We start from the raw sequence: 17,622 nt of genomic DNA on the forward strand, positions 1-17,622 counted from the left end.
GTCAGTTTGCGCGCGCACACACACACACACACACACACACACACAGTGCCCCCCCACACAGTGTCAGCTCGCGCGCACACACACACACACACACACACACAGTGTCAGCTCGCGCACACACACACACACACACACACACACACACACAGAGTGCCCCCCCACACAGTGTCAGCTCGCGCGCACACACACACACACACACACACACACACAGTGTCAGCTCGCACACACACACACACACACACACACACACACACACACACACAGAGTGCCCCCCCACACAGTGTCAGCTCGCGCGCACACACACACACACACACACAGTGTCAGCTCGCGCACACACACACACACACACACACACACACACAGAGTGCCCCCCAAACACAGTGTCAGCTTGCGCGCGCACACACACACAGTGTCAGCTTGCACACACACACAAACACACGAGTGTCAGCTTGTGCACACGCGCACACACTCTGTCTGTCCCTCTCGCCACGGCCAGACGGCGCCCTTGGGGACGGGAACACCCGGGCTGGGGGAGCGCGCCAGACACGCCGCCCGGCGGGCAGCAGGCAGACTTGGGAGGATGACCCGACGGTTCCCTGGCGGGGAAGAAACGCTCCTCTGCTGAGCCCTGTAAAGGGCAGGGGGAGGGGAGGGAGGCGTTGAAAGGCGCCAGCAGAGACAGGAGAGGGAATATCAAGGTGAGGTTCATTTGAGGCCCCTCCTCCCCCCGCCCAGCTGATGGGAGCCTGGAGCACCACAGGCCTCTCAGGGAGCCTTCCTCCACGGGCCCACTCCATCAGCACGGCTGCGCCCCGGCCCCCCAGAACACCCTGCCGGGGCTCAGTCGCCAGGGGATCTTTCCTTCCAAGTCACAGCAGGGAAAGCGCCTGCACCGAGCCACAGGCTGTGCGACCCACTACGCCCTGGGGGTGTCAACCTCCCCACCCCCTCCCCAGAGTCACCTGGGGGGGGGCACGGCCCTGGGAAGCCACGTGCACAAAGGAGGGGATGGGGAGAGGATGGCCTGAAAACCCACAGGCAGGCGACTCCCCTGGAAGCGCCTGGCCCTGCCCGCTGCGGGAAGGCAGCACGCTGGGAGCGGTGGGGGCCACTAATTGCCACTCACGGGGGAGAAAAAACCCCGACAGGCCAAAAGCAAGCTCCTGCCATGTGGGTCTGGCTCATTTGCAAGCTCTTGGGGCGCTCACACTGCACCCGGTGCACTCGCGCTGCCAGCTCCCAGGGTTATCGTGACCCACACCGCAGGGAGGCTTTTCCTTCAAGCCCCAGCTCCGGGAATCCAGAACCTCACAGGACGTGCACCCCCAGACCTAGGGATGGAGGCAGCCGGTCGACCGCCTGAGATGCCTGGGCTCCCGGGGCAGTCGAGTCAGTACGTGCAGTCTGCTTCCACTCCCTTACTGCCTCTGCATCAGAGGCACCTGGGGGGGGGAGAGGCAGGAGCCGGTGCTTAAAAGCTTGTGTCCCCCCCCAGCACTGTACCCATGGGGGGGAGGGAAGGCAGAGGTACGGCAGGGAACAGCGCGAGCAGGGACGAAGCTGCCCCTGCTCAGGTGGGGTCCCAGCTGCTGCGCCTCTCCCTTTGAAATGTGCGAGTCACCCCATTATCGACTAATGGAAATTCCATCGACTACTCGATCAGCGGATGACACGAAGTGTAACAGCCCTGTCCTAGCCCTCGCGGCTGGGAACAGCACTTGAAAAGGGGAATCTTAAAGGCTCCAGCACCAGAGAGCAAATGAAAGGGAACCAACAATTCGGGATTATGTGGGGCCGGACGCCCGAATGCAGAACGTGTTTAGGGTCTGCAGTGCTCTCACTCCCCTTGATCCCAGATCACAAGCCTTACTCCTCTCTAGCATTTACATGGGCAACTCCCGGAGGGTTCTACAACCTGCGCCTTTCCTCTGTCCCGCCAGAGGCGAAAGGGATGACCAGTCCAAGGCTCACACCCAGCTCATGGCCAGGAGACCTCTTGTCTCACAGCTCACCGCCCGCAGCCCCCCAAAGGAGAGCAGAACAGCCCTACCCAGGGCACTCGGGGGCAAGCAGGAAGCAGGCGAGACAGGGCCCGATGCCCCACAGTGGCAAGCCAGGCCGGCGACCTGCCACAGAACAAACGCACACAAATCCGACATCCAGAATGGCAACACCCAAAAGCCAGCGGGGGAGCAACGTGACAAGGCAAAAACCTTCACAACCAGCTGCGGAGGGAAACCGCCGCGCTGGGATTCACTGCAGGGTCCGACACCCTGGCCGGAGGGAGGAGGAACCAAACCGCCGCGCTGGGATTCGCTGCAGGGTCCGACACCCTGGCCGGAGGGAGGAGGAACCAAACCGCCGCGCTGGGATTCGCTGCAGGGTCCGACACCCTGGCCGGAGGGAGGAGGAACCAAACCGCCGCGCTGGGATTCACTGCAGGGTCCGACACCCTGGCCGGAGGGAGGAGGAACCAAACCGCCGCGCTGGGATTCACTGCAGGGTCCGACACCCTGGCCGGAGGGAGGAGGAACCAAACCGCCGCGCTGGGATTCGCTGCAGGGTCCGACACCCTGGCCGGAGGGAGGAGGAACCAAACCGCCGCGCTGGGATTCACTGCAGGGTCCGACACCCTGGCCGGAGGGAGGAGGAACCAAACCGCCGCGCTGGGATTCGCTGCAGGGTCCGACACCCTGGCCGGAGGGAGGAGGAACCAAACCGCCGCGCTGGGATTCGCTGCAGGGTCCGACACCCTGGCCGGAGGGAGGAGGAACCAAACCGCCGCGCTGGGATTCGCTGCAGGGTCCGACACCCTGGCCGGAGGGAGGGGGAACCAAACCGCCGCGCTGGGATTCGCTGCAGGGTCCGACACCCTGGCCGGAGGGAGGAGGAACCAAACCGCCGCGCTGGGATTCGCTGCAGGGTCCGACACCCTGGCCGGAGGGAGGAGGAACCAAACCGCCGCGCTGGGATTCGCTGCAGGGTCCGACACCCTGGCCGGAGGGAGGAGGAACCAAACCGCCACGCTGGGATTCGCTGCAGGGTCCGACACCCTGGCCGGAGGGAGGAGGAACCAAACCGCCGCGCTGGGATTCGCTGCAGGGTCCGACACCCTGGCCGGAGGGAGGAGGAACCAAACCGCCGCGCTGGGATTCGCTGCAGGGTCCGACACCCTGGCCGGAGGGAGGAGGAACCAAACCGCCGCGCTGGGATTCGCTGCAGGGTCCGACACCCTGGCCGGAGGGAGGAGGAACCAAACCGCCGCGCTGGGATTCGCTGCAGGGTCTGACACCCTGGCCGGAGGGAGGGGGAACCAAACCGCCGCGCTGGGATTCGCTGCAGGGTCCGACACCCTGGCCGGAGGGAGGAGGAACCAAACCGCCGCGCTGGGATTCGCTGCAGGGTCCGACACCCTGGCCGGAGGGAGGAGGAACCAAACCGCCGCGCTGGGATTCGCTGCAGGGTCCGACACCCTGGCCGGAGGGAGGAGGAACCAAACCGCCGCGCTGGGATTCGCTGCAGGGTCCGACACCCTGGCCGGAGGGAGGGCGAACCAAACCGCCGCGCTGGGATTCGCTGCAGGGTCCGACACCCTGGCCGGAGGGAGGAGGAACCAAACCGCCGCGCTGGGATTCGCTGCAGGGTCCGACACCCTGGCCGGAGGGACCAGGAACCAAACCGCCGCGCTGGGATTCACTGCAGGGTCCGACACCCTGGCCGGAGGGACCAGGAACCAAACCGCCGCGCTGGGATTCACTGCAGGGTCTGACACCTGACCCATGGTCTAACCGAACCTCTAAGAGCAGTGGTCCCCAACCTTTTGAGGTTGTCGGGCGCCAGGGGGCGGGGACATTTGTGCGCCCGGGGGAGGCCCCCCCCATAGCCACGCGCCCGGGGCCAGCGCTCCCCCCCCCATAGCCACGCGCCCGGGGCCAGCGCCCCCCCCCCCCGCAAGCGCCACGCGCCCGGGGCCAGCGCTCCCCCCCCCATAGCCACGCGCCCGGGGCCAGCGCTCCCCCCCCCGCAAGCGCCACGCGCCCGGGGCCAGCGCTCCCCCCCCCGCAAGCGCCACGCGCCCGGGGCCAGCGCTCCCCCCCCCATAGCCACGCGCCCGGGGCCAGCGCTCCCCCCCCCATAGCCACGCGCCCGGGGCCAGCGCCCCCCCCCCCGCAAGCGCCACGCGCCCAGGGCCAGCGCTCCCCCCCCCATAGCCACGCGCCCGGGGCCAGCGCTCCCCCCCCCATAGCCACGCGCCCGGGGCCAGCGCCCCCCCCCATAGCCACGCGCCCGGGGCCAGCGCTCCCCCCCCCATAGCCACGCGCCCGGGGCCAGCGCCCCCCCCCCATAGCCACGCGCCCGGGGCCAGCGCTCCCCCCCCCATAGCCACGCGCCCGGGGCCAGCGCTCCCCCCCCCATAGCCACGCGCCCGGGGCCAGCGCCCCCCCCCCCCGCAAGCGCCACGCGCCCGGGGCCAGCGCTCCCCCCCCCATAGCCACGCGCCCGGGGCCAGCGCTCACCGTGCGCCATGTGCCCGGGGCCAGGCCAGCCCCAAGCACCTGGCGGGCGCATGCAAATGCCCCCGCGGGCACCATGGTGCCCGCAGGCACCGTGTTGGGGAGCACGGCTCTAGAGTGGTTCTCACAGTGCAATGGAACCTCCCATTCAGGTGCTCTTCCCTTCTACCACTGTGGGAGATGGGCCGTGTCCAGTGAGTTCATGAGCGCTGAGTTCTCACTCCCTTGGCTCCGTCTCTCCCTCTCCGGCACCCGAGGAGGTGAGCTGGAGCTCCCGAAAGCTCACGCTCCAACTCCCTAACGAAAGACTCACCCAGCCCCCCTGAAACCAGGATGCGATCAAACTCCTCCACGTTCCACACCTGTTAACAGTCCTTGGGAGCACGGCTGTGTGTGCACTCACCTCACCCAACAGGGCCCTGGACCACGACCGGGGCTCCTAGTAACACACTAATACAACTCTTCCAGCTGCAGCCTGCTCCCCTCCACACCTGCTTCGTTTTGTCGAGCAGCAGCCGGGGCCGCCCCGGATTCGCACAGAACGGCCTCCGCTTTACAGATCTCGCGCACGTGGAGCTCCATGAGGGGCCAGGCCCAACAGGGAAGCAAACGAGCAAACCCAAGGCCCGTGGACCGCAGAGCACACAAGCCAGCCCACAGGCTTGGATACAGGCGGGGCCAGGGCGTTGGCACCGCGGAGAAGAGTGGAAGGAAATGGAATGATTTCAGATGCAAGAACAATTGTCCTGCTGCACTGGGAGGTACAGCCTACAGGATTACTCACTGCACCCTAGACGGCCTTTCAGGAGGGGGTCCCCACTGTGCTCACCTGGCCATGCCAATACCCCCGGGCCCAATCCAAAGGGCTGACTGGCTCCCGGAAGAGTCTGCATTTTGGGGTGTAACACCAGCGTAACAGCAAAGTGCAGCCCGTGCACCGTACAACGTCGCTTCAGGCAACTCCGCTCAGCTGACAATCACCCAGAGACGGGTCACACACAAACCACTGCCGCGTCGGCACCATGTAGCGCGCCGGGGGAACAGGCTGCTGCTGGCCCCCAGTGCTAAGATGCGCAGAGGGCCCTGAAACAGCCAGGCCACGTGTGTTGGCAGAGCTCGGATGACAGCCTGCCCAAAGCCTGCCTGCGCTTTGCACTCCCACAACCAGCGGTGGCCGAACCCTCACCCGCTGGCCACTGAGAGTCACTCGGCAGGAAGAGAACACAAGCAGAAGTTAACAAGCGGGGGGAGGGCTGGGACACCCTGCACTGCTAAATAGGAAGCGCTGTAATGCAAAGTGTAGATTGTTGCTTGCTCTCTAGTGTCAGTACCACCGCTCATCCTCACGTATGCTGTGCTACGTCATGGCATTACGACAGTCACAATCACTTACTACCCGCTGCAGAGCCGCACAGTTACCGAGTAATCTGAGCCACTTCCCGGCCGGGACACACACGCCTGACCCCTGCAGGCGAGCAAGGCGTCAGTCACCACCCGCCTTTAACCCCCGCGACAAGTCTCCCCCAAATGCTCTTCGTGTGCTCCGGCACCAACCGCCCCCCACTCCGGAGCCCTGGCTGCTCGGAACAAAGAGGCCCGGACGGCCTCGCACGCCCCAGCTGCACGTGGGCATTTCTGGCCATGCCCCGCTCCAGATCCATGGCCGTGGCGGAGCATTCAGCGAGGTGCGAAGAAACCGGGGACATAAGAGAGACGGGGAGAAGGAGAGGGCGCCAGCATCCCATGTGCTCAACAGCACCTCTGAGGTCGTGGCTCCACCTGCGCGAGTGCCCACAGCAATCCCCCCACGTGAGTGGCCAAGGGGACTTTCCTTTCCTTCTCCGCCCCAGAGACCCGTAGGAACGAGCTGCCGTGCTCCCTGGCCTGAAAGCTCTCACCAGAAAGTTATTTCCTCCCCACACGACAGGGCTCTTCTGGCCTGCAGTGCTGCACAGCTGTGACCACGTCGGGCTGCGATAGTCAGTCCAAAGCAGGTGGGTCCCTCCCTCCTTCCTTCCCCTCCAACGCCGCACAGACAGCTAGCTCAGCCTTCGAAGGAGGGGGAAGGTCAGCACAGAAGCAACAGCCCCAGCGGTTACATGGGGGGCAGGGCCAGAGAAAGAAAAAAGGCTTTGGTGACTAGTGCAGGAGAAAGGAAGGAGACGGAAATGTCGGTCCCTTTAAAACCAGAGGGGAAGATGAAATTAACCACCCCGTCCCAGCGCTGCAACGGGTCCATCCGCCCCCCACTGACTCCAGGCACGCCTGCACAGGGAACAAGACGCCCACCCCCGGGAGCCCGCCGTGGTAACGCCCGGCTTGCGGCCCCTGGGCTGAGGGAGGTGGCTCACGCAGCCCCCGCTAGCCCCGATGGCCCGTGGCTGGCGTAAGAAGATTTCTAACCCAGCAATCTCTCTGTGTCATCTGTATTCCAATAGAAGCCAATGGCTCCTCTTCCCACGGCCCCAACTCTGCTAGCTGGGGAGGGAGAACCCAGCGATGCGGCCGGAGACCAGGCACACCCTTGGGGCGGTAGCCGGGCTGCTAATGAGGGAGCCAGATGTGCCCTCCAGGGCAGAACGTGGCCTAAAGGCGACTTGTGCAGGATGCCATTTGTATGGGGCTTAAGCCGTGGCTGTGCAGGCTCTCCGCACGACCCTCCGCCGTCCAGCCCACCAGCCCCACATGAACACGCTGCACAGCCCAACGCTTTCCGCTGCACGTCCAGAGCCCCTTTCCCTTCCAGGCTGATCTAACCCCGGCCACCGCAAAACACGTAACGGGCGGGCAACGAGCACATCAGCCTGGAGGGCTGACTAGTCCCCCTCCGCTGGCCGTGCAGCCCTCTCAGCATTAGGGAGTCAGGGATCGGACGGGGAAGCAGGCGGCATGCAGCAGCGTGGGAGGGCGGGTGGGCCAGGCTGACGGCGACAGCCGGGAGCACTGGCAGAGCGAAGGCGTGGGCAGCGGCACGAGCACACAGAGCAGCAGAGCAGGATGCCGACAGCTGAAGGGCCTTCCAGGTGAGGACAAGACACGGGGCGTCTCCCTCTTCCACATGCAGCAAATCCTGGGGCCTCCTCCCCTCTCCACAGCAAAGCCAAGCTCCCACCAGCAGGACGCGGGGGGCGCAATTCCAGAGCACCCCCCTCGTTTCAACTACGGAGCCGAAAGCAGGCGGCGCACGGCGCGCTAGGGACTCGCCGTGGCCGTGTCTCTCGGCGCCACGCGGCACGGCACGCCGACAGGCTCTGAGGCATTCGCGCCACATCAGCGTGTTGGCCAGCCCTGCAGAGAAGCCCTCGGCCTACCCTAGACGGGGTCCGGCTCGCAGTCCTGCAAGGGGACGTGCCGGCCATGGCAGCAGGCTGGGCACTGGGGGGGGGAGCCTGGGCACCGAGGGGTATGCAGGAAACGGGGACTCGCCGCACGAGGCTCCCGGCTACAGCACTGTGGTAATACACTGGGCTGAGAGCACCAGCCCAGCCCGACGGCCTCCTGCAAGGGCAGCTCGGTTGCGGGGCCACAGCCCGTGGTGCTCGGGCCACGCTAGAGCCTTCCTGCTTTGCAAGCCACAAAAGTGACAGGCTGCCCAGCCAAGCAAAGGGCCAAGGCAAAAGCCTGCGGGGGGACCGAGAGCACGTGCGAGCAGGCCCTGCAGGCTTCCATGCACGCCGGGCTGCATGTCCCTGATTCACCTCTGTGATGTGGGGGCTGTCTCTCTGTGACCCGGTCCCCCTGCGCTGGGCTGTGATTCCCACGGACTCACCACGTGTGGATTGGCCCAGACACCCAGGCCCAGCCTGGGCAGGTAACAAGGCTCTTTCCCCAGGGGAGATACAAAGGAAGGAGGCGGAGACGAACACCTGGCTGGGGGCAGGGCCTGGGAGCTGGGCAGTCTTGGGCTGGAGCCATGAAGGAAACAGACTAAGGAGGGGCTGGAATCTAGGGGCCCAGGGACCCATCTCAAGGGGGCTGAGGCTGCCTGGCCCACTCTCCTGTAGCCACGTCCCGTCTGTGCTGCGCTGTGTCCTGGAGAAGCAATAAACCCCCCGTTCTACTGGCGGGCGGAGTCTGTTCTTGCTGCTCCGGGGCTGCAGGATCGGAGGAACAGCCACTTCATGGGCCACGGCCCCTGCACACTTCCACCAAAGGCCGTGGCCAGCAGTCCACAGCTGCACTGCTGGCGGAGGATGAAAAATGACGGAGGCTTTCGCGCCAGTTCACTGATCCTCTGGCAGAGGGCCCAGAGGCCAGGAACGGAGGAGAGACGACACAGTGTAATTCTACGGGTAGGTCCATCCCCACACGGCCTCCAGGGCCAGGGACACAACCTAGATGGAGAGAAAATTGACTGACCCCTTAGGGACAGGAACAGTGAGCTCCATCCACACCTGTCCCCTGCCTCCCGCAACACCTGCTCTGCCAATGCCTCCAAATCCTGCTCTCCAGCACCCCGGGGGCCCCTAAACCACTTCACCCCGGGCTACAAACCCTTCTTCCACCGTCCAGTAATCGGGCCCTGCCTCCCAGGCCTCATCTGCATCCTTCGACTGGGGCCTGCCTCACCCCAGCTGACCCGGTTCCAGGCCTTCAGGTCACACCAAACCGCAAGGAGGGTTTCGTGATATGGACAAAATGCACTCAGGAGCTAGCCAGGAAACCTGCCAGCGCTGGACTCCGGGGCAGGGGGCATCTGACTTGGCGGGTAGCTGTGCCAAGCAGAGAGCGCTCTGCCTCCGAGTCTGTGGCACCACAGGAAGAGCCGCAGCCCTGAAGGGAGCAGGCGGTTTGGAGAGCGTCGCGGGAGCGGCAGGTGTGACCCAGCAGAATTAGAACAGTCACCGAGGGAGCATCACGTTCTCCTTTCCGACAGCTGATCTCACGCCACAGCGCTCGCGGCTAATGAACCCCGAGGACCGTTGTTCTAAAAGGCACAACGCGGACAACTTCTCCCCGCCCTGCCCCGCCCAGAGGGCTGGGTGTGATCGTGCAGAAGCAGCAGGAAGCAGCCTGCTGCGGAATCCTTGAATGGCTCCAGCTCCGTGGAAAGGGAAACTCTCCGGGGGAGCATTTGTGCCACCCAGAGGACCCAACGCAAGCACATGGAAGCAGGAGCATGCTCCCTCCACAGCTGGCTGGACTAGAGATGTAATGCAACGAGTCCCCCTGGAAGAGATTACCAAGGCTATTAGGGAAGACGCGCCCCTCGCCTGATGAAATCGCGCACTCCTTCCAAGAGAGCACACGAACGAGGCTCTGCAGAGGACAGGGAAGCTGCCGCCGCTGCATGGCAACAGGGACCAATGGGGAAAGCTGGCACGGGGCCCCGCCCCGGCTGGAGAGCAGGGGGGCTAGCGCACTCCGGGGGGTTGTACTCGGCCAGGGTAACGTCTCCAACCCGCGGGGGGGCTAGCGCACTCCGGGGGGTTGTACTCGGCCAGGGTAACGTCTCCAACCCGCGGGGGGGCTAGCGCACTCCGGGGGGGGGGTGAACTCAGCCAGGGTAACGTCTCCAACCCGCGGGGGGGGGGGGGCTAGCGCACTCCGGGGGGGGGTGAACTCAGCCAGGGTAACGTCTCCAACCCGCGGGGGGGCTAGCGCTCTCCGGGGGGGGGTGAACTCGGCCAGGGTAACGTCTCCAACCCGCGGGGGGGCTAGCGCTCTCCGGCCAGGGGGGGGGGGCTAGCGCACTCCGGGGGGGTGAACTCGGCCAGGGTAACGTCTCCAACCCGCGGGGGGGGCTAGCGCGCTCCGGGGGGGGTGAACTCGGCCAGGGTAACGTCTCCAACCCGCGGGGGGGGCTAGCGCACTCCGGGGGGGTGAACTCGGCCAGGGTAACGTCTCCAACCCGCGGGGGGGCTAGCGCTCTCCGGGGGGTTGTACTCGGCCAGGGTAACGTCTCCAACCCGCGGGGGGGCTAGCGCGCTCCGGGGGGGGTGAACTCGGCCAGGGTAACGTCTCCAACCCGCGGGGGGGCTAGCGCACTCCGGGGGGGGGTGAACTCGGCCAGGGTAACGTCTCCAACCCGCGGGGGGGCTAGCGCGCTCCGGGGGGATGAACTCGGCCAGGGTAACGTCTCCAACCCGCGGGGGGGCTAGCGCACTCCGGGGGGGTGAACTCGGCCAGGGTAACGTCTCCAACCCGCGGGGGGGCTAGCGCACTCCGGGGGGGGGGTGAACTCGGCCAGGGTAACGTCTCCATCCCGCGGGGGGGCTAGCGCACTCCGGGGGGGGGGGGTGAACTCGGCCAAGGTAACGTCTCCAACCCGCGGGGGGGCTAGCGCACTCCGGGGGGGTGAACTCGGCCAGGGTAACGTCTCCAACCCGCGGGGGGGCTAGCGCACTCCGGGGGGGGGGTGAACTCGGCATCCCAGGACAGCCCCCAACGCCACACACAAATCAGCAGCAGAAGCTGAAGCTGGGACCTTCAGCTCCCTAGCACAGACCCCCACTGCGTGAGCTAGAAGACCCACTCCTCTGGCTGGACCAATACACCTGGGAATTATTGGGGGGCATTCTGTGGCCTCCGTCCCGTAGGAGTCAAACTAGAAGTCAGCCGACCCCGCCGCCTGGGAATGGACGGACAGTAGGGCCAGTCACTGGAGAGGAGCATGACAACGCGCTTGGTCTGTGCATTGCATGGTCACATCCCAGCCGACGCCCGTCCCCTGCACCCCTTTTGTCCTCACTTGCAGCAGGCAGGGTAGGGCCTGAGCAGGCACAGAATGGAGCTACCCTGGGGGAAAGGCACTCTGGGAAGCATGGCCTTCCACTGGCCGGGCGGGTTTGGGTCTGGTCCCTCGACAAGGCATTTCATCTGGGGCTTGCTCCCCAAGCACACACAAAAAGGAAAAAACCGGATAACACTGCCTGTTTAACGCCGCCTCTTTCCCTGCTACTGCTTATTGCTGAAACAGTTAAGAGTCTGGGCAAAATACATTGATTGCTTTCTCTCTCAGCCGCTGCTGAGCACTCTCTCCCCTAGCAGAGAAGCCGTTTGCAAGGCACTCTGTTTGCATCCCTGCCCGTCTCCAGGGATCTCGGCGTTCTCCAATGTGGGGCTGGAATGCCAACCCGATCTGGTAGCTGCTCTTGCAGCACACCCTTCCCAGGGGGGCTACAGAAAAGGCAGCCTCCTCTCTTGGGGCTTGCTAATCTTACACCTGATCAGTTGTAGCCACTAACCATCACGAGCATGTGACATGCTTACAAAAGCCACTAAGCTTTTAAAAGGCAGGTGTGTTTTTAATATATACACATGCTTTATGTGTATGGAGGCACACGTGTGTTACACACACCGAGCCAGATACAGGGGGTGACACTGTATGATACATGAACGGAGCACATGCCTGTGATGCCCCGACAGGTTTCCACACCAGTCCGTTGCTCCAGGGACACATTCCAGCACTCCAGGGTGGGAAAGGTTCAGGTACAGGCTACTGACACCTTTTGCTGATATGAGAGGCCACGTTCACAAATTCAACATTTCATGCTTCTACAAGCGAGGAAAAGGAGCTTCGTAAGATCAAAGAGGAGTCTGCCCGGGTCCCCCTGTGACAGGCTAGTCCCATCCCCCTCACCAAACCCGGGCATGCCTGCAGCGCGCGCCGGGAACACCGAGTGGAGTAGTTCCCTCCGGCATTGCTGCGCATGCGCGGCAAGCGGGCAGCCGCATTTAAATGTGGCACTGGCTCAGCTGGGGAGGGGGAACACTGAGACGGTGGGAGGAGTGACAGGAGACGCCAAAGACCCGGAGGCAGCGGCCAAAGCCAGCCATTAAAAATAGTGACATTAAAACATTGTGACATTTCGAAAGAAAACGGTTAGATTTTAGGTAATTAAGGTACTAGGTCATTTTTAGAGCTTGTTACGATTTCCTCCACGCTCTGTGCTGTTCGGCTCAAAGTAATTCGTAAGTCTGGTTATGCAGAGCAACACAAGAAATACCTCGTGACAGTGCGTTGGGGTTTTCCCGTCTCCTTCACCCCCGTAATGGCATGGACAGACTCCACCAGCCAGTAGAACAGAGGGAGTTTATTGCTTCTCCAGGATACAGCACAGCACAGATGTCATCTGGTTACAGGAACTGGGGCTAGGAGGCCCAGTGCCCCCCCTTGAGATGGGGGGTGGCTGGGCCCTACAATCCCAGCCCCCTCCCTAGCTCCTTCTCCCCTGCTTCCCAGACAGAAACCTAACTCACTCACTTCCAGCCCTGCCCCCAGCCAGGGCTCCACTCCCCTTCTTCCCATTGTTCCGCTCCCTGGGAGATAACTGGTCAGACAGGTTCCAAGCCCCCTTGCATAATGACTCATCCCCTGCTCTGCTGGGCCTTGCTGCAGACAGTGGGGGTCACTCACAACCCAAGCCTAGCAACCAGCAAGGTACCCACACTACGTCACACCCCCAGTACCTATTTTTAAGATCTCGAAACCAATGTTTCCTCTAATCTTTTTCTCCCACATGCAGAATAAATTGCATGTGCATAGAGACATGTGTGACTGTGCACCACCAGTAGAAACACAAACCTGGCTGGGGGTGTTCTGCTAATCAGCTGGGCAGCATCAGTATCTCTCCGGAGCAGCTGCACAAGCGTCCCGCGTACAGGGAACACCGCTCGAACCCCCATTTTCCATGGGATACGCACATCAGGGTGTGGTGTGTACAAAGGTCTGAGCGATGCTGGGGACCACCCATTGAGGCTTCACTAATCACAGCAACGCCAGCATGATTCAACTCACACTGATAAAACCCTTTACGCCAGGCCAGCCGCATCCCTTTATGTCTGAACACCACACCCTGGAGAGTAGCCCCCAAATTAAAGATCCAGAGATCCCTCCGCTCAGGAGGGAAAAGGCAGAGGACAGCTCCTTGGGAAGCACATCTGAGCACAGGAAAACCACAAGCATCTGCTCAGACAAATGTCTCCCATCAGTTGACGCAGGGGCCTGGGACAGGGGCGGTAAAACGCAAACTGTCCTTTCAGAACAGGGCACACCCTACACAACAGGATCCCTCCAGGCCACTGGGCACCCAACACTGACCAATACTTCTAGCTCACGTGACACAAGAGACTCTCCCTGCCATGCCCTTTAGGTAGCTCGCTGTTGGGACAGGCCACAAGTTTATCTGCCGAGAGCCAGGCCCAGCTGAGTCTGAACAGATGTGCCTGGAAACTCGCTCGCCACGAGTGTCACATGGCCCAACAGAAAGCCGAGCATGTGTTCGGAGATGTGCTCCCAACGGCACGCAGCTCCAGTGCTCCCGTGTGTTCGGGGACGTGCTCCCAACGGCACGCAGCTCCAGTGCTCCCGTGTGTTCGGAGACGCGCTCCCAACGGCACGCAGCTCCAGTGCTCCCGTGTGTTCGGAGACGCGCTCCCAACGGCACGCAGCTCCAGTGCTCCCGTGTGTTCGGAGACGCGCTCCCAACGGCACGCAGCTCCAGTGCTCCCGTGTGTTCGGAGACGTGCTCCCAACGGCACGCAGATCCAGTGCTCCCGTGTGTTCGGAGACGAGCTCCCAACGGCACGCAGCTCCAGTGCTCCCGTGTGTTCGGAGACGAGCTCCCAACGGCACGCAGCTCCAGTGCTCCCGTGTGTTTGGAGACGTGCTCCCAACGGCACGCAGATCCAGTGCTCCCGTGTATTCTCGTTGGGCCGGAAGCACAAAGAGGAGGTTGTGTAGGACAGAGCTCTGCTTCCGTTATCTCTCCCCGAGAGGAAGGGCCCGCTTTACACCCCGGCAGAGGGAGGCTGAGTCACAATCTGCTATAGCTCTCAGCAAGCCGGCCCCGTCTCAGCGTGGGAAGAGAGGGAATACGGAAGGACTGCCTGGTCCTGACTCACCCTTTCCCAGGCTCTGCACTTCCCTGCACCTCGGGGTCTGGAGTCACAGGCTCCACCGAATCCGGAACCAGGTTCTTGCAGATAGAAACATCACGGGCCATGATGCAGATCCAAGCTCCACCATCGCTAACGGCGCCTCACCACTGCAGAGGAACAAGAAGGAAAGCGCCCCGCCCCTATTAGCAAGAGTAAGTCAGAACGTGCTGGTCTTGGGCAGGTGGCCAAGATACCTGCAGCATCAAGACCCTCCAGCTGATACCCATCAGGCCTTGCCCACCTGGGTTCTGCCCAGTCAGGTTCCCATGTGACAGAAGAGGAAGAAACAGGACCAAGGATATTGGGGACATTTATCCAGACTGGCTACCACGCAGTAAATGCTCCGTTCTCTGCGTGCACATGCAGGGAGCAGCCCCCACTCAGATGCGCAAGAGCCCAGCAGCTTCTAGTCTGCATGCACGGATCACCATGCTCAGTGTGCGCGCACGCCCTCATGCTCAGAGGGTGCTTGGTCCCTGCGGAGACTGTGCAGCGAGCGCCCTGAATGCAAGGCAAGGCGAGTGTCAGCCACCCTTACAAACTAACATGCTACAGTCAGTTCATCACATGGAGGACTAGGGATGGAAAATCCCATGTGATTAGTTAACTAGTTAAACATGATGTTTAGCTGCTTAACCAATTACATGGGGGGAGGCCACAAACGGGCTAGAACACCCCTCCCACAGCATGCCCGGGCCAGGCCCGCTGTGGGTGAAGGTTGCTCTAGCTGGGCAGGAATGCTCCCACCCACAGTGGGCCCCGGGGTGGGGGCGGGGGGAGGGCTGGAGCAGTTCCCTGCCTGCAGCAGGCAGGGGTGTGCTTCAGCCTTCAATGGTTAACCATAACCGGTACACCTCATCCATTCAGGGAGAGGCTTACCAGCAGTGTTCCCTCTAACATCTTCCATCCTTGGGTGGGTGGAGTTTTCTTTTGGGCAGGATGACATTTCTTATCTTATTGAGAGTGGATGTGGATGTGCAGTGTGGCCCAGTACAATCAAAAAACCTAGGGATACATATTTTTAAAAGAGTCCATAGGGATAGAAGACAATATGCTAAAACAAGGGATAATTAATAAGGAGCAATGCCTAAGATGTTTATTTAATATGAAATCAAATAAAGAAAATTAACACTGCTCTTAGAGTACATGCATTATCGACCTAACAACTCACTCTAGTAAACGCACCAAAATGGGGAATGCTGCAAATAGCCATATAAATAAATCAAAGACATGGTCAATGAGTAAAAACATAACAAATATGCACACTTTAAGATGCTAAAGAAATCTATGAGTCAACCAGAAATAGTCATGCTCTCCTTGAAAATATGAATACAATATCTATTGATACTGGAAAGAAGAGTAAAAGGTATTCACTCAGGCTTATACACTTTCTAGGGAATGTTTGGGATCCATGCTATGCAAGTGAGACAGAGTAAATCTGTAAAAAGTTATAGAAGTTCTAGTGTGAAACTTTCACTTTGTGTGTGACATTAAGTCGAAGAGTAGAAGCCCCAGAACACTTGTCCAGAATCCAACTCCAATTGAAAGGCCAAACCAATTAAACAGAATCCATGGTAAAGTTCTTCCAGTTTTAACAATCTGCCATGTATTAACTAGTAACACGGGATTTTAAAAAATTGCTAAGATCAGTGTTTGCAGATATCTACAACACTAACACAAATCTGTTACAAGAATCCTTTCCTTCCGTACCTTAAGCCATTAATGCCGATGTAAACTTTGTTTGAAATGTGATCACGCAAATGTCATGGTTAGGCCTTTTGCTCCAGTATTCCTAAAAGCTTTTAGCCCACCTGAAATGTTGGCACCACCCCAGCCAGCCTGGCCCAGCCCAGGAGAGAGTCCTCTGTCTGCAGCCCACCTGGGCTGTTGTGCTAAGACAGACTCTCCAAACTCCCCTGTGTCCCCACCTTATTGCACAGAGACCAGCATCCACTGTCCCCTCTTTTCCACACCTACCCCATAGAGTCTGCTCCCCCTCTCCCAGCCCAGGAAGCTAGTGGAGTGTCCTAGGTTTCCTCACAAGAAGCTGCAGGCAAACCCAGCTGCTGTAATCAAACCTCTCGGCTAGGAGACTGCACCTCCAAACTGCCCTCCCCTTTGACCCCTCCCATCCTAGCCACATACTTACTCCTTCCCTCCCTCCTCATGTCCCCTTCCCCACCAGCACGCCCACTGTCTAGAGCAGGGAGCTTCTGCTGCTGAGAGAGTGCCAGGAAACCCTCTGCACAGCAGCCCTAAGCCTCTGGGTGGGGCTCATTAACCAGCTGTGCAGCCGCCCTGCCATGCAGCTTACAGGGAACTTGGCTTATCAATTAACCATTCGCATCCCTATGTAGGGCAGTCGGATTGAAAGACACCAAATATACATTCAGACTCTCCCTTGGACGGCCTCTCGTGAGCCGCCTCTGTTCTTCAAACAAACTGGAACAGGTCTGTGAGACTTGACACACCACACTCAGGGCATGCACTTCATCGTTACTAAGCATTGAAGGATTAGGCTTTTATCCGTAAGTAAATGTTGATTTCACTGTTCACACGTTTACTTTGTCCATGGTGATGTGATGTTGGCAATTGGTATTTGAATAACATACAACTTTTTGAATCCCAATATCAACAATCATTAAGTAATTATCTTTCCCTGACCATAATTTCCCACAAATGCAAAAATGTAAATTTGATGATAACTGAAGAACTGTTTAAAAATAAACAGCGGGGTTATCAGCCACAGCTTGTGAAAACCAAACACGGAATTCTGCAAAGCCTGCTCCTTGCACAGGGTATGCGTGTGAGCGATGGCCAGAATGCCAGCAAAAATGAAACAACGGGAAAGCTTGACTCCCAAAAGCGACAGCACTGCCGCTGGAACATCACGGGGAAGGAAAACGTCAGCTCTGTTCATTAACCCCCGCCCCCCGACTCGCTGAAGTAATCTCTCTTCTACCCTCAGCCACGCTCCCATGCAGCGCCACAGGAAAACCCAAACAGAACACACACAGTGAAAGCCAGTGCCTTCGACTGCCATGTCTCAAGCCACCAAAGGATTGGAGTCAGATAGAGATCTGCAGCGGGGTAGAATTCTCCATTGGAATATTTCGGTAGAATTGAAAAGTGACAGAAAGATGATAATTTTTAATACAAATTCTATATAAGAACCAGCCATTAGCAACATGATAAGGAACCAAATGCCCAGACTCCCCCCTCCTTC

General features: G+C 60.6%; 1 protein-coding gene across 4 annotated transcripts in view; it reads right to left on the minus strand.

The window, feature by feature from the left end:
- Positions 1-17,622, minus strand: part of LOC102446898 (ankyrin repeat and fibronectin type-III domain-containing protein 1-like) — a 368,753-nt gene that overhangs the window by 273,082 nt on the left and 78,049 nt on the right. For 3 of the 4 annotated variants that reach the window (XM_089782195.1, XM_089782196.1, XM_089782194.1), the window contains one exon: positions 14,361-14,503. In XM_089782195.1, coding sequence (XP_089638321.1) covers positions 14,361-14,461 — 101 coding nt within the window. In that variant the 5' untranslated portion in view covers positions 14,462-14,503. Of the gene's footprint in view, positions 1-14,360; positions 14,504-17,622 lie in introns of those variants that run through there. The other variant, XM_089782197.1, reaches the window with a different exon arrangement.

The sequence above is a fragment of the Pelodiscus sinensis genome, chromosome 15 (genome assembly GCF_052426305.1).
Source record: "Pelodiscus sinensis isolate ZL-2025 chromosome 15, ASM5242630v1, whole genome shotgun sequence".
In the NCBI taxonomy this organism is placed as follows: Eukaryota; Metazoa; Chordata; order Testudines; family Trionychidae; genus Pelodiscus; species Pelodiscus sinensis.